At 45.3% G+C, this 16999-nt stretch overlaps 1 protein-coding gene across 1 annotated transcript in view; it reads left to right on the top strand.

Annotated features, from left to right (window-relative positions):
* The window catches only part of TBC1D9 (TBC1 domain family member 9), a 63558-nt gene that overhangs the window by 26702 nt on the left and 19857 nt on the right, over positions 1-16999 (top strand). Inside the window, exons 3-10 of the mRNA XM_068154038.1 lie at positions 2859-2977; positions 3543-3771; positions 5162-5423; positions 7003-7210; positions 12144-12350; positions 12943-13113; positions 14013-14163; positions 15749-15963. Of these exons, the coding sequence (XP_068010139.1) occupies positions 2859-2977; positions 3543-3771; positions 5162-5423; positions 7003-7210; positions 12144-12350; positions 12943-13113; positions 14013-14163; positions 15749-15963 (1562 nt within the window). The remainder of the gene's footprint in view (positions 1-2858; positions 2978-3542; positions 3772-5161; positions 5424-7002; positions 7211-12143; positions 12351-12942; positions 13114-14012; positions 14164-15748; positions 15964-16999) is intronic.

Genomic DNA, 16999 nt, shown 5'->3' with positions numbered 1-16999 from the left:
TGCACCCAGAGGGGTGGAATTCCCCTGGCAGTTGCACAGAGTGTTGTGTTCTGTGGCTTTTTCTGGAGCTGTGTGAAGCTCTGATTGTAGAGTGCAGCAAGAACGTTTTTCTTCATCATTTGTTGCTGAAAAACAAGGAAAATGATTGGTATGTATTCACAGAATCACCAAGGTTGGAAGAGACCTCAAAGCTCATCAAGTTCAACCTGTCACCACAGACCTAAATGTGTCTCCTAAAAGTGTCACAGTAATTTGTTAATAGTCTTGGGACATGGTCCATGGCATTCAGAATACTGATTCACATTCACAGGGAGAATTCAGGCATTGAAGTATTTCATACATGATACACAAGTCAAAAAGTAATCACAGAATCAACAAGATTGGAAAAGACATCAAAGATCAAGTCCAACCTGTCACCCAACACCTCATGACTACTAAACCACGGCACCAAGTGCCACGTCCAATCCCCTCTTGAACACCTCCAGGGATGGTGACTCCACCACCTCCCTGGGCAGCACATTCCAATGGCCAATAACTCTCTCTGTGAAGACCTTTCTCCTCACCTCCAGCCTAAACTTCCCCTGGTGCAGCTTGAGACTGTCCTCTTGTTCTGGTGCTGCTTGCCTGGGAGAAGAGACCAACTCCCTCCTGGCCACAACCTCCCTTGAGGTAGTTGTAGACAGCAATAAGGTCTCCCCTGAGCTTCCTCTTCTCCAGGCTAAACAATCCCAGCTCCCTCTTCAAGATGGTTGCATTGAGTTCATTGACAACCCAAGTAGTGTTGATGCTAATTCCTACCTGGATTGTGATGCTACTCAGGTTTCAGATACAGATATTCCCCTGTGAACATGTAAGGCTTATTTGCTGGAAATACTTAAAGGTCCTGGGTTTGACATTAATTCCCTCCACTTCCTTTTTGGAGGAACATTTTTTTTGGTGAGTGCTTGAATTTTTTTTCTTCCTTCAAGGTAGGCACAGAGAGATCCTGAAAGGCACCAACAGCTTTATTCTGCAAGATGTTGAGAATAAGGCCAAGATGAAAGCTGGATTTATTGCAATCCATCTCAAAACAGAAGCAAAAAAGAAGCTTTTCCATCCCTGTTCTGTACTTCTTTACAGGCTACATGTCTGCTGATTCCTCAGTATCAAAGAACCTCCCTTGACCTCTTTTGGTCTTCCAAGCAAACTAGGGTCACCAAAGTTTACTTTCTTTCATCATTAAAAGTAAACCAGCTCTGACAACCCTTTTTCCCTACAAAGACAGCAGCTTTCATAGAGATCTTTCAGCATTCTTCTGTTGAGGAGACATTGTAATGGGCTTGTCAGGAAAATCATCCTTTGCAGCTTTTACTTTTGAAATGTTCTCTTTGTTTGGTAGCTTATAGCTGTATATAATGGTGAAGAGTTAGGAACCAATGGTAGAACAGCCAGCTTTGGGGGGATTTTTTTCAGTTCCTAACAGATGCAGGTAATGCCTTTGCTGTGAGGTTCACAGATTGCATCAGGTTGGAAGGGACCTTCAAAGGTCATCTTGTCCAATTGCCCTGCAGTCGGCAGGGACACCTCCAACTAGATCAGGCTGCCCAGGGCTACCCTGAGTCTAATCTTGACTGTCTCCAGGAATGGCACTTCAAACCACATCCCTGGGAAACCTGTTCCAGTATTTTACCATTCTCATTCTTCCTCCTTATGTCCAACAGAACAGAATAGTATAGACCAGGTTGGAAGAGACCTTTGAGATCACTGAGTCCAACCTATCATCCAACACCACATAATCAACTAAACCATGCAACCAAGCACCCTGTCAAATCTCCTCCTGAACACCTCCAATGATGGTGACTCCACCACCTCCCCAGGCAGCCCATTCCAATGGGCAATCACTCTCTCTGTGTAAAACTTCTTCCTAACCTCCAGCCTAAACCTCCCCTGGCACAGCTTGAGACTGTGTCCTCTTGTTCTGGTACTGGCTGCCTGGGAGAAGAGACCAACCTCTGCCTGTCTACAGCCTTCCTTCAGGTAGTTGTAGACAGCAATAAGGTCACCCCTGAGTCTTCTCCAGGCTAAGCAACCCCAGCTCCCTCAGTCTCTCCTCATAGGGCTGTGTTCCAAACCCCTCACCAACTTTGTTGCCCTTCTCTGGACACATTCCAGCAAGTCAACCTCCTTCCTAAACTGAGGGGCCCAGAACTGGACACAGTATTCAAGATGTGGCCTAACCAGTGCAGAGTACAGGGGCAGAATGACCTCCCTGCTCCTGCTGGCCACACTGTTCCTGATGCAGGCCAGGATGCCATTGGCCCTCTTGGCTGCCTGGGCACACTGCAGGCTCATGTTCAGCCTACCATCAACCAGCACCCCCAGGTCCCTCTCTGCCTGGCTGCCCTCCAGCTGTTCTGACCCCAGCCTGTAAATCTACCCTGCTCCACTTTCAAACTGTTGCTGCAGGCCCTTCTAAACAGCCCCTCCCCAGCCTTCCTTGAGGTCTCCTTCGGATGCTGGAATGTGGTTGTAGGAGCTTTTCCCCCCTCCAGGCTGAGCAGCCCCACCTCTTTCAGCCTGTTTTCACAAGTGGTGGTGCAGCTCAGTGTTGTTGTGGCTGCAATTCAGAATGTTGTGGGGGAGAGGTTGCTGGTGGTGCTGACATTCTGAAAATTGCTGCCTGTTTACTATGATATTAAAGCCCATGGGAGGAAACTTTGGACTAGCCGAGGGACACAGCATCTGGTGAAATACTGCATCTCCAATTACTGGCAACTTTTATCAGTCTTTTGGTTATGATTAAGAGGATATTGACATTGGTGAATTATTCATTTTGTGGTGGCTTGTTTTGGTTTTTTTTGTATGTTTTTTGCATACAGGTTGCTCAAGGAAAGAAATCACTGAACACTGGGAATGGCTGGAGCAGAATTTGCTGCAAACTCTTTCAATCTTTGAAAATGAGAATGACATAAATACATTTGTGAGAGGAAAAATACAGGTAGTTAAAGACACTATTATGAATGCTGTCAATGATAAGTGTGACTGTGGAAGGCAAACTGCTGTCAGTTTCAACCAAATTTGACCTGACAGTCATAGAACTGTTAGGGTTGGAAGGGACCTCAAGGATCATCTAGTTCCAACCCCCCTGCCATGGGCAGGGACACCTCATGCTAGATCAGGTTACTCAGAGCCACATCTAGCATGGCCTGAAAAACCTCCAGGGATGAAGGTCCAGGATGGATGCTCCACCATGTAATAAACCTAGGAAGACTGAGATTGGCACAGGTAACCACAGCAGTGTGATTGAATGTGTGTGTGTGTATACATGTATATATTTAGTAATAGTCTTAAAAACAAAAAAGGAGCAAACCCATCAGAAAGGCAGCCTTGAATAAATTAACTAACTCCCCAAGGAAAAGAATGAGCAAAAGAATGAGAGGAGCAAAAGACTTGCTTGCCATTGAAGTAGCTGTTGTGGCTGTGGCCCAGGCAGCAGTGGCAGCGAGGATGTCTGATACCCCATGGCAACTAACATGCTGTGCCCTTTTTTCACTCCCTACCAGGGCATCATTGCTGAGTACAACAAAATCAATGGCATCAAGGAGGATGATGATACAGAGAAATTTAAGGAAGCCATAGTGAAGTTCCACAAGCTGTTTGGGATGCCAGAAGAAGAGAAATTAGTGAACTACTACTCCTGCAGTTACTGGAAGGGGAAGGTTCCTCGTCAGGGATGGGTGTATCTCAGCATTAATCACCTTTGCTTTTACTCTTTCCTGATGGGCAGGGAAGGTATGTTCTGCAGTGGGATGGGGGTCTGTGCATCTAAGAGCTGTTAGGAAATCTGTAGTTGGTTGCTGTTCACCTGCTGGATGGCTGCAGGTGTAAAGGTACTGCCGAGGAGAAGAGGAGCAGGGAGCAATTCCCCGGTTGTCACACTGCTTACCTGTGCACTTGTTCCCCTGTTTGGTTTGTGTTTCTCAAAGTGCTTCTCTGCAAAACAATACCTGGGCATGGTTGAGAGGCATGGGTCACTTCAGGGACCAAAGGGGAATAGGGGTGAGATCACACTGGTTTTGGTTTCCTGTGCTCTTCTATGATCCTACAGCACTACTCTGGCAGATTTTGCAACTTCAAATGCTGCATTTTCTCTTGTACAAACCAGAGCGTCACAAAAGGTTCAGAGGAGAGACAGGATCAAGAACTAGATAGTGTGGATGCAAATAGTCTGCTCTAGAGGGAGTTAATTCTGAGAAGTGGGGAGGTGAACAAGTCACATACTTGGTTATGGGCAATGGATCAGTCCCAGATCTTTCTAGTTAAGTGTGTAGGCATACCCTAGTGAATGCCTGGATTTAGGGGGTTTTGACAGAGCAAAATGTAGATTCAGTGCCTGTTTTAAGGAGAACATCCTAACCTGTAGTGGTGCTGGGAAAAAAGCCAAGGATCTGCCATTACTGTAACATTTGAACCCTTTTAATGTATAAAAATAACACAAGCCTCTCTGATGTGTTTAGAACCCTTTCCTTTGCTTCCATAGGTAAAGAAGACATCAGAGTCTGAGCTCTAGCAGTGATAAATTGTTAGCCCTCCTAGCTCTGTAATGCTTTTGTGTGGTGTTCTGTACAGAAGCAAATGATATTTAAACTCTTTTATCTCCTATTTGTCAGGCAGTCATGGTTTGTTTGTACAATCTGGGTCTGTTTATGCTGTCCTCCCAACTTTTCAAGATGCAAGACAATTTCACAGAGTCACAGAATGTTAGGGGTTGGAAGGGACCTCAAAAGATCATTGAGTGCAACCCCCTGCCAGAACAGAAGCACCTAGATAAGGTCATGCAGGAAATCATCCAGGCAGGTTTTGAATGTCTCCAGGGAAGGGGATTCTGGGCAAGCCTGTTCCAGTGCTCTGTCACCCTCAGAGTGAAAGTTTTCCCTTCTGTTTGCATGGAACCTCCTCTGCTCCAGCTTGCACCCATTGGCCCTTGTCCTGTCACTGAATATCAGTGGGAAGAGCCTGGCTCCGTCGTCCTGACCTTTGCCCTTCATGTATTTATAAACATTAATGGGGTTAATTTATTCAGCTGAATAAATTATAAAGGAATAGGGGGGGAAAATGTTTTTTTTCCCCAATATGTTAATTTTTTTACTGTCTCTTTGTTTATTTGTTTGCTTCTGTTCAGCCAAGTTAGTTATCCGCTGGGTCGATATCACTCAGCTTGAGAAGAACGCGACGCTGCTCTTCCCCGATATGATCAAAGTGAGCACAAGGTCAAGTGAACATTTCTTCTCAGTATTCCTTAACATCAGTGAGACATTTAAGCTCATGGAACAGCTGGCCAATATAGCTATGAGACAGCTTCTGGACAATGAAGGCTTTGAACAAGACAGGTCACTACCCAAACTGAAAAAGAAATCCCCCAAAAAGGTCTCTGCACTCAAACGGTAGGTGGCACTGGCTCCGAGGCCTTTGTTTCTCCTCAGTCCTTGCAGCAATTTTCATAGAAAAAGGGAAATCATAGAATTCTCAGGGCTGGAAGGGGCCTCAAGGATCATCCAGTTCCAACCCACCTGCCAAGGGCAGGGACACCTCACACTACAGCAGGTTGCTCACAGCCACAACCAGCCTGGCCTTCAAAACCTCCAGGGCCTTCCCCCACCAAACTGGGCAACCTTTTCCAGTCTCTCACTACATTCACAGTGAAGAACTTCTTCCTTACATCCAATCTGAATCTACCCATGTCTAGTTTTGCTCCATTCCCCCTAGTCCTATTAATCCTGTATCTATAACTTCAGATACTTGTGTCCTCTGTGATACAGTGACTACTATCACACAGAATAATACCTCAGCTTTCATGTATCATGTAGTAAGTTGTGCATATATTTAGTCTGTCTTGATCTAATCCATGACAACCTCATGTGCAACCCCTAGGCTAAGTACTTTTTCTGCCAGTACTTTTTGTAATGTGCCTGCCCATTTACTCCCCAAAAGAATCATTGGTTCCAACAGCAGCAAAATGTGGAGAATTCTTCAAATGTAATTACTTGGTTTTCTGTTGAAATAGGTAAGAGGAAGCATTTGAATATCCTAGAATCACCAAGGTTGGAAAAGACCTCAAAGATCATCAAGTCCAACCTGTCACCCAGCACCTCATGGCTACTAAACCATGGCACCAAGTTCCACTTCCAATCCCCTCTTAACTCCAGAGATGGTGACTCCATCACCTCCCTGGGCAGCACATTCCAATGGCTAACAGCTCTCTCTGAGAAGAACTTTCTCCTCACCTCGAGCCTAAACCTCCCCTGGTGCAGTTTGAGACTGTGTCCTCTTGTTCTGGTGCTGGTTGCCTGGGAGAAGAGACCAATCCCTATGTGTTGTAAAAAGAAGTACATTTGAGCCCTAAGGATTCCATCATGTTAACAAATAATCCACAAAGAATAGTTTTTGGTGCAGTATCACCAAAATGTGTTATTTAACAACATGTTATTTGATGATAAATGGATTCACTGCATGTAGTCTTTGAAAGCAGGGCTGCATGGAAGAGCATCACCCAGCCTGCCCCTGCTGAGAATTCAGGATCAATATATCAAAGTCACTCATGGCAGGATTATTTTTCCATATAGTTTTAGAATCTTCTAGCAGCAGAGATAGAATCATAGGAGTGTCAGGGTTGGAAAGGGACCTCAAGGATCATCCAGTTCCAGCCCCCCTGCCACAGACAGGTTGCTCAGAGCCCCATCCAGTCTGGCCTTAAAAACCTCCAGGAATGGGGCTTCTACCACCTCCCTGGGCAAGCTGTTCCAGTGTCTCACCACCCTCATGGGCAAGAACCTCTCCCTAAAGATTGTGCATCCCTTGCACGCAAACTATTTCCACTGTTTCGCTGTAGGCTCAGCGCTTAACATGAGCTGTGTGCACAGGTTAACTTGCAATGATTGTATGTAATACCTCTTCAAATGTGTTCTGTGTTTTACAACACGAGAAAAGCTTTCTGTGGGTTGTTCTGTGTTATTTTTTCCCCAGGGATCTTGATGCCAGAGCAAAGAGTGAGAGATACCGTGCGTTGTTCCGACTTCCCAAGGATGAGAAGTTAGATGGGCACACAGACTGTACTCTCTGGACCCCATTCAACAAAATGCATATTTTGGGCCAGATGTTTGTTTCTACAAACTACATTTGCTTTACTAGCAAAGAAGAGAACCTGTGCAGCCTTATTATCCCTCTTCGAGAGGTAAATATTTGTATCTGTAAATGTAGAGGGCAAATAATGAGGCAATCATAGAATCAGTCAGGGTTAGAAGGGACCACAAGGATCATCTAGTTCCAACGCCCCTGCCATGGGCAGGGACACCTCACACTACAGCAGGCTGGCCAAAGCCTCGTCCAGCCTGCTCTTAAACACCCCCAGGGATGGGGCCCTCAACCCCCTCCCTGGACAATCCATTCCAGGGCTTCACCACTCTCATGGTGAAGAACTTCTTCCTCAAATCCAGCCTGAATCTCCCCACCTCCAGCTTCATTCCATTCCCTCTAGTCCTATCACTCCCTGAGATCCTGAGAAGTCTCTTCCCAGCCTTCCTGTAGGCCCCCTTCAGATACTGGAAGGCCACAATAAGGTCACCTCAGAGCCTTCTCTTCTCCAGACTGACCAGCCCCAACTCCTTCAGTCTGTCCTCACAGGAGAGGTGCTCCAGCCCTCTGCTCATCCTTGTGACCCTTCTCTGGACATGTTCCAGCATGTCCATATTCCTCTGGTACTATAGGGGCTCCAGAACTGGATGCAGTACTTCAGGTGGGGTCTCACCAGAGCTGAGTAGAGGGGTAGGATCACCTCCCTTGATCTGCTGGCCACAATTCTCTTGATGCAGCCCAGGATCTGATTGGCTTCTATCCTGCTGGAAATTGCATCCTAGCTTTGGGTTGGTTTGTTTGGTTTGGGTTTTTTTTCACTATTGGAGAAAAACCTCTTTTCATCCCTGTGATCTGTTGTGAGCATTTTGTTCTGGTGTGTTCTAAGTCATATTTAATGACTGTGTGTCCTAATTTAAAGGTCCTGCTACTACAATTCACAGAGAGTTTTCTCAGTCAGTTTGTACAACCCTTGTGAGTCCTTCCCCTCCCAGAATTTATGTTTCCACTTACAGCCTCATGGTAATTTTCTTGTGCCTCACAGGGACAATAAAACTTCATAGATTGATGAGTGAAGCTCCTGTTGGAGAATCTGTCAGATAAGATTTGCTTTTGTCAGGTGTAAAAAAGATTGATCATGCTAAGGATTTGAATTTATCACTTCCCACAGACTTGGAATCACTCCTGCATAGGGAGAATATTGGTCAGCATTTTGCACATTGCTGTGCTTCCCTCTTTAAATCTGGTTGCTTAAAGCAGGTGTGAAGGAAAAAGATTGTAAGTTTGATGTAATAAAAAAGAAAATATGCTGGGGAGGCTTTTTCTGATTAGCTAGATTTATAGTAAAAGGGGAGGCTGTCTGAATGAAGTCTTGGAAATGGTAGCAAAGCTGATGTAACCAAGGACAGGTTGGCTTGATGGCTTGACTTGAAGTGCTATGGAGTATTTCAAGGCACTGTTTTCCCCCCTCCCCAGATCTTTAAGGGTAAAACAAATCACAGAATCACCAAGGTTGGAAGAGACTTCAAAGATGAAGTCCAACCTGTCACCACAGACCTCATGACTAAACCATGGCACCAAGTGCCACGTCCAGTCCCCTCTTGAACATCTCCAGGGATGGTGACTCCACCACCTCCCTGGGCAGCACATTCCAATGGCTAACAACTCTCTCAGTGAAGAACTTTTTCCTCACCTCAAGCCTAAACTTCCCCTGGCACAGCTTGAGACTGTGTCCTCTTGTTCTGGTGCTGGTTGCCTGGGAGAAGAGACCAACCCCCTCCTGGCTACAACCTCCCTTCAGGTAGTTGTAGAGAGCAATAAGGTCTCCCCTGAGCCTCCTCTTCTCCAGGCTAAACAACCCCAGCTCCCTCAGCCTCTCCTCACAGGGCTGTGCTCAAGGCCTCTCCCCAGCCTTGTTGCCCTTCTCTGGACACATTCAAGTGTCTCAATGTCCTTCCTAAACTGAGAGGCCCAGAACTGGACACAGTACTCAATGTGTGGCCTAACCAGTGCTGAGTACAGGGGCACAATGACTTCCCTGCTTCTGCTGGCCACACTATTCCTGATGCAAATCACAAAGTCTGCATTTAGCAGGACCTCCTTTCCTGGCTGCATATTCAGCAGCTGCTTTTGATAACCACAGCCACAAGGGATGCAAAGCAGCTCAAAAGCTTTTAGGGGAAGAAATAAGGAATAAGTACTTTTGTGTGAACTCTTTGAGTCTCAGCACCAGTGAGAACAGTAACACACTGAGTTTAGAATAGAATAAACCAGATTGGAAGAAACCTTTGAGATCTTCAAGTCCAACCTGTCATCCAACACAATCTAATCACCTAAACCATGGCACCAAGCACCCCATCAAGACTCCTCCTGAACACCTCCAATGATGGTGACTCCACCACCTCCCCAGGCAGCCCATTCCAATGGGCAATCACTCTCTCTGTATGGAACTTCTTCTTAACATCCAACCTAAACCTCCCCTGGCGCAGCCTGAGACTGTGTCCTCTTGTTCTGGTACTGGCTGCCTGGGAGAAGAGACCAACCTCTGCCTGTCTACAACCTCCCTTCAGATAGTTGTAGAGAGCAATAAGGTCACCCCTGAGTCTCCTTCTCTCCAGGCTAAGCAACCCCAGCTCTCTCAGCCTCTCCTCATAGGGCTTGTGTTACAAACCCTTCACTGACTTTGTTGCCCTTCTCTGGACTCGTTCCAGCAACTCAACATCCTTACTAAACTGAGGGGCCCAGAACTGGACACAGTACTTGAGGTGTGGCCTAACCAGTGCAGTGTACAGGGGCAGAATGACCTCGCTGCTCCTGCTGGCCACGCTGTTCTTGATGCACGCCAGGATGCCATTGGCAAGTATGTAGTGGCAGTCCTCAGAACAACTATCAGTACCTTTAATAATTAAAGGAAAGCTTTCTGTTTAATTAAAGCTTTGGGTCAGACCCTGAAATAATTCCAGTATTCTGTGATGTCCTGAGGTATTTTGACAGATGAGACAATAGCAAAGCAGTGATTCAGAAATGAGGATCAGAAAAGATGATTTTCAGTGTCTGACTGCACTGCTCTCTGCACACACTGGGTGCAGTCTCCAAGATCAGCACTTCAAATATGTGTATGCCTCTACTTGAACAGAAAATAGATGGTTATCAGCACTCTTTATAGCTGAGCAGGCTTGTTATGATGTCTGTCCTGTGCCTCTAGCGCTTGTCCCTTTTTTGTGCTGATGATGCCCAAACAGTTTTTTCAGTGAAAGAGAAAAATGACACAGGAATGCTTTTAGCTAATTACAAGATGCAATTAGTGAAGTGGAGGGCCTTTAAGTCAATGAATAACTAATATGTTTGGAGCTAACAGAAAGATAAAAGGAAGTTGGGAGGATAGAGAAATGATTTGGCACCTGAGCTGTGCATTGTTTTCTTTAAATGCATCTCCCAAGAAAATGTTGTGTGAAAATTAGCTAGAGATATTAAGCTAAGACATAGCACTAATATCTTACCATGGCTCTCTGTTTTAGAAGGGTTGAAAAAATAGAGTCAAAGTGAAGGTCCTGGTAAACTGAAACATGCCCTCTCTTGTGCTGGAGGCAGTGAGGCAGTTTTCATTACCTAGGAAATTGTTGAAAGTCATAAAGTTGTTTAAAAATACTTTCAGTGGTTGTTTGTGTTTTGGTTAGTGTATGAACTGCATGAACCACAGAATCAGCAAGGTTGGAAGAGACCTTAAAGATCATTGAGTCCAACCTGTCACCACAGACCTCATGACTAAACCATGGCACCAAGTGCCACGTCCAGTCCCCTCTTGAACACCTCCAGGAATGGTGACTCCACCACCTCCCTGGGCAGCACATTCCAATGGCTAACAGCTCTCTGTGGGAAGAACTTTCTCCTCACCTCAACCTTAAACCTCCCCTGGTGCAGCTTGAGACTGTGTCCTTTTGTTCTGGTGCTGGTTGCCTGGGAGAAGAGACCAACCCCCTCCTGGCTACAACCACCCTTCAGGTAGTTGTAGAGAGCAATGAGGTCTCCCCTAAACCTCCTCTTTTCCAAGCTAAACAACCCCAGCTCCCTCAGCCTCTCCTCACAGGGCTGTGTTCAAGGCCTCTCCCCAGCCTTGTTGCTCTTCTCTGGACACGTTCAGGAGTCTCAATGTCCTTCTTAAACTGAGGGGCCCAGAACTGGACTCAGGACTCAAGGTGTGGCCTAACCAGTGCAGAGTACAGGGGCACAATGACTTCCCTGCTCCTGCTTGATTTGATTTATTTTGAAGGCTAATAGTTGGCAGTGTTTGGAACACCCAGCTTTTATATAATGCATCCAGAACTTAGACTTAGCCCTGGATTCCTTTAATACTCATTACCCAAAGCTGAGGGAACTGCTGCCCTGTATTCAGTCTGTGGTGAGAGGGCAGTTTGCATGTTGGAGGTCAGTTAGATTAGTGACCATTCCACTAACAATTGAAGGCCAAACAAAGCTCCACCTCACAGGGTCAGGTGTTAGTGAGGGAAGACATGGGGCTAGTTTCCCCTTGTTGCAGGTTCCTGTACACCATGGGAGTACAGCTGCAATAACAGTTGTTATCACAGTATGCAACTATAATATGGTGGAACAGGAGTGTTATCCCAAAACTGACTGACTCTCAGGTATTTGCAATAAAATGGAAGCAAAAGTCTGTCAGTTCAGCCTGTACTGGTGCTGGGAAGCAGGAGAGGGATTTGGGGAGCCTATAAAAAGCCCATAGATTTGCATCCCACAGAAGAAGTTTTTGTTGCTGGTTCTCTTCAAGTAAAGCCTGGGAAAACCAAACTGAAGTGGTGCAAAGTAGATTTGCTGGAGAATGTGCTGAAGCCAGCTCTCTGAAGGATGACAGAATTCGTCTTTCAGATTTGTTAAGTCTTTGTATCCAAATCCTGTTTTCTCATAGAAGGAGATGTCCATGGTGATTCAGTCTAAGGGGGATGGGGTTATTGTCTTAAGGTGGTTTCTCAGACCAAGCAGCTCAAAGAACTAAAGCTGTAGCTACTGTTTCTCCCTAGGTGACAATAGTGGAAAAGGCAGACAGCTCCAGTGTGCTGCCCAGCCCTCTATCAATCAGCACAAAAAACAGAATGACTTTCCTCTTTGCCAACCTGAAAGACAGAGACTTTCTTGTACAGAGGATCTCAGACTTTCTGCAACAAACCACTTCAAGAATCTACTTGGAAAAAAATATTTCTGGAAGCTATATCAGCTCAGATGATGAGGTATGTGGGGGAGCATGAGTTGTTTATTAGAAGAAGGGGATTTTCACTGGTGTGGGGAGAGAGAAGCCAGGAAAAGCCTTTAGGTATTTGTGAAGCAAAACCTTTGTACGCAGAAATGTGCTCCAGGCCCATCACTTGCCCTTCTCTGGACATGCTACAGCACCTCAAGGTCCTTCCTATAACAAGGGGCCCAGAAGTGAACACAATACTCAGGATGTGGCCTCAGCAGTGCTGAGTACATTCTGGACAGTCAAGGAGCTCCCTGAGGAGACAACAGTCCTATGATGTTGGCAGGAGACCAAGGGAGCTAGTTTAGTTGTCCAGGGCTACCTAAAATTAACATTACCTTAGCTTTTCTGGGGATAGGATTTGATTACTTGGAGGGAGGGAGCTGTGGAGAAACTGGAAACCATTTCATTGTTCTGGTTTGATTTCTGCTGTTACATGCTCAGCCTGTGCATCTAGTTGGTTGATTTAATTTGCTCAGTATCTATTAGCTGTCAGCATCTGTAAACTCTGAAGTAATAGGAAGCAAAATGTCCAGAGGCTGGCTCAGCCCCATGTCTGTGTTGCTTGTGACTGCTTTCTACAGGTGTTCACAAGATCAAGTAGTTTAATTTCTGCCAGCCCTCATAAAAGCCTCAGCTCGGAGTCAGAGGGAGAGCGCCAGTTCAATCTGAACGACAACGGCATTCCAACGGCAACTCAGGCTTTGATGACCATGTATCGGCGGCGGTCGCCTGAGGAGTTCAACCCCAAGCTGGTAAAACACACCTCCACAGAGTCACAGAAACATTCAAAGACCCTCAGGATCACCAAGTCCAACCCATAACCCTACTCTACAAAGTTCACCCCTGAACCACAACCCCAAGCACCACATCCAAACCACCTTTAAACACATCCAGGGTTGGTGACTCCACCACCTCCATGGGCAGCACATTCCAAAGCCTGACCACTAACCTACCCAGTTGCAGCTTGAGGCCATTCCCTCTTATCACTAATTACCTGTGACAAGAGACCAGCACCAGCTTCTCTACAATGTTTTTTCAGGTAGTGTTAGAGAGCAATGAGGTTTTCCCTCAGCCTCCTCTTTTCCAAACTAACCATCCCCAGCTCCCTTAGTTGCTCCTCATAAGATTTATTCTCCAGGCCCTTCACAGCTTCTTGCCCTCCTTTGGCTCCAGCACCTCCACATCTCTCTTGTATTGAAGTGATTGGAGTGCTGTAGCTGGCTGACAAAGTTGTCAAATGTGTATTTTCTTTTCAGTCTGTGTTTCTGACCCCAGAAGAGTTTTGTTCAGCCGCAGGCAGTTAAGAGGCAGTGTTTTTCAAAGGAATCAAGTGTTGAACACTCTGCTTTACCAGCACAAACAACTTCACTACACAAAAAGCAAAGTTGGATGTAAATCAAAAGGAGGTTGTGTGCCTGCTCTTAAGTACAGCTGCTTCAACAATATTCTTTTAACAGCAAGGTCTCTACTGGGATAGAAGCTAAGAAATGGAAGGGGGCAGCCCATTAAGAAGAGAATTGGACTGTAGCCAAGACATTCCTTGCTCACTTACAAAGTCAGGATGTGGCAGGCTTTGTATCACTTAGCATTTCAGTGGGGCAGTGTAAGAAAGAGGAGCTGCACTTCTATGCCTGCCTGTCTTTGCTTTTAGGCTAAAGAGTTTCTGAAGGAGCAGGCCTGGAAGATTCACTTCGCTGAATATGGCCAAGGAGTCTGTATGTATCGTACAGAGAAAACCAGAGACCTGGTGCTGAAGGGCATTCCAGAGAGCATGAGAGGGGAGCTGTGGCTGCTCTTTTCAGGTAGGTTTTCCTCTGAATGTGACTGTGGGCTCTAAGCAAAAGTATGAGGGAAGAAAACGTTTCAAAGATGTTAAAGGGTGCAGATAAGTGTCTGAGAATATCTGGAGCAAGTAAAGCTGTGATTGCTAGCAGGTGCCAGACTGGTTGAGAGAACAGTTGTGTTAGACTAGTAAATACACTTTGTCAAACAGGCTCAAATAATTAGGGAGGAACATAAAAAAGCAGAACACACACTTTTTATTACCAGAAGCCAGCAGTCCTGCAGCTTCTAGGTGTTCAACAACCACAACCAGGCCTACTGCCCATTTGCTCTGAATCCAATTAAGCATTTGGCCTTCACAGCAAGTTGTTGCAAGGAATTTCCAAGTGGAAGGATGTTGCAGGGAACAACCATCCATTTTCTTGTCTTTATTTTTTGGTAAGTGATAATGAAGAAGCCACTTTACATGCTGGAGGCACCTAATGTGAAAAATGGTGAGAAAATATTTCTGTGCCATCAAGGACTCTCTTGATCTCTGTCCCCTTAGGCTTCCCCCTCTCCCAAGTTGAAGAATTTTATTAATGTTATTGTTAGTTATGGAAATCAGTCCATGCCTCAGGCTTTCTTCATAACCTTTCACTTACTGAGTGCCTTCTCTAGCTCTGCCCCTCCCCAAGGAGGGTACCACAGCTGCCTACACCATTTAGGATAAGAGCACACCGTGGGCTCTATGTCACCACCTAACAATGCATTCTGGTTTGTCCTCTATTTGTTCCCTAGTAATGTTTTTTTCTTGCACATCTTTTCTTTGCTGCTGGACATGAAACAAATAAATGTTTTCAGAAAACACAGACAGGAGTACACAGATTTGTGCCCTCTGAGGAACAGCCAGTTTAGACCAATGTTCATGGTGTATGTGGCATTGGCATTTTCCTTGTGCATTGCTGTGTGCTGCTGGCACTTGATTTTCTTTTGCTGAGATCTTCTGCTGAGATTTTCATTTCCAGAGAAGTTTTCAAGTCAGCAGTAAAATCTCACAGCAGCTCTGTGAACATGTGATGGGATCCCTAGGACAGGCTAAGCGCCCTGCCCAAGGTGACATTCTCAGAAGCAGGGATAGACCTCAGGAGATCCTGTCTCTTGCTTTTGGCTGGGATATCATACTTTCTGCAACCAAGCACTAATCTCCTCCCTCCCTTGGGCAAGTAGCTTTCTCAGAGGAATGTTTTGTGTTATTGAGGATAATCAAACCCACAGCCAGCTACAGAGAGAGCTCATGATGCCATGTGACTGCACAGCTGGTTTGTTCTTCATGCCTCTTGTTTCTTTCTGGCAGAAAGAGGCTTTAACTTGTTCCATTTTTTTTTAACCTCATTATAAAATGCCTCTAGAGAAGAAGACAAGAAAGGGTAAAACCTCCATCATCTAATCCCATCACTTTTCTTTTTACACCACCTTTATAAAATACCATTTTGAATTTGCTTTCAAAGTGCCAGTTGGTGACATTCAAGATGAAATGGTAGCAGAAGTTCATTGTGTTGGGGCGCTGTATCTGCTAACCCTTGCCTTTTGCTTCTGATTTTAATACTGTTCTCCCACTCCCAGGAGCCATTAATGAAATGGCCACTCATCCTGGCTATTATGAGGACCTTGTGGAGAAATCAATGGGGAAGTATAATCTGGCTACAGAAGAGATAGAGAGGGACCTGCACCGCTCCCTTCCAGAGCACCCTGCCTTCCAGAACGAGATGGGTATTGCTGCTCTAAGGAGAGTCTTGACAGCTTATGCTTTTAGAAATCCAAACATAGGATATTGTCAGGTAATTGAGATACCTTGGCACTCCTTCAGTTTCTGGAATTCCAGTTCTTTCCCTATACTCCATTCCTTCAGGCATTTGACAAAAGGACCTGCTTGGAAAGAAGTGTTAACAGCACTTGCTGAGAGATGTGCAGAGGGGTTTTTTTTGCAAGTAGATTTTTCTTCCCATAAATCTAGAGGCTGGACAGAGGATAACAGCAGAGCTACCCTGAAGTGCCTCTACAGAAAAATGACAAATGGAACCTTGAGAAAGGTTATTTTCTTTCAAGCAGGAAAAAATACCAAAACTCTCAAATTATTCAGCATTAGGTTTTTACCTTCTTATTCAATGTATTGATTGCAATAACTCCCCAGAACCCCCTTTTTTTCCCCCCCCTCCAATGATGCCATTCAGTCATTCACCACAAACTAAAAAGTAGAGCGTCCTGGAAGGTATTTTACCACCATGCATCACAGCCATGTATTAGTAGTCATTGCTGACCAGTGGATGGGTTTGGAGTTCTTATGCTTGTGATTCAATTTAACTGTAGTTTCTGTCCCAAATCATTCTTTCTTGCTGTGTAACTCAGACTTAACAGCTGGGCCTGCTTTTCCCTTCCTGCCTGGTTTTGCAAAGAAGAAAACTTCAATTCATGAGTACTAAGAAGCCTAATGTCTGACTGTTAAGACTTGTAGGTACAGCATGAGTAAGTGAAAGTGCAAGCCATTCTAACAGAGCATCATAAATGATTGTAAAAACATCTAATGCTCAGTAATAACTACAGTAACCTTCTGCAAAAGTTAAGAGATGAACAGCAATAAAGCACTGATTCTGGTTCCTAAAAGTGTCACAGTAATTTGTTAATAGCCTTGGGACATGGTCCATGGCATTCAGAATACTGATTCACATTCACAGGGAGAATTCAGGCATTGAAGTATTTCATACATAATACACAAGTCAAAAAGTAATCATAGCATCACCAAGGTTGGAAAAGACCTCAAAGATCATCAAGTCCAACCTGTCACCCAACACACCTCATGACTACTAGACCATGGCA

This window comes from Melanerpes formicivorus, unplaced genomic scaffold (genome assembly GCF_026170545.1).
Source record: "Melanerpes formicivorus ecotype bairdi unplaced genomic scaffold, bMelFor1.0.p_v2 SCAF_27, whole genome shotgun sequence".
In the NCBI taxonomy this organism is placed as follows: Eukaryota; Metazoa; Chordata; class Aves; order Piciformes; family Picidae; genus Melanerpes; species Melanerpes formicivorus.
This window is presented reverse-complemented; position numbering and strand designations above follow the sequence as displayed.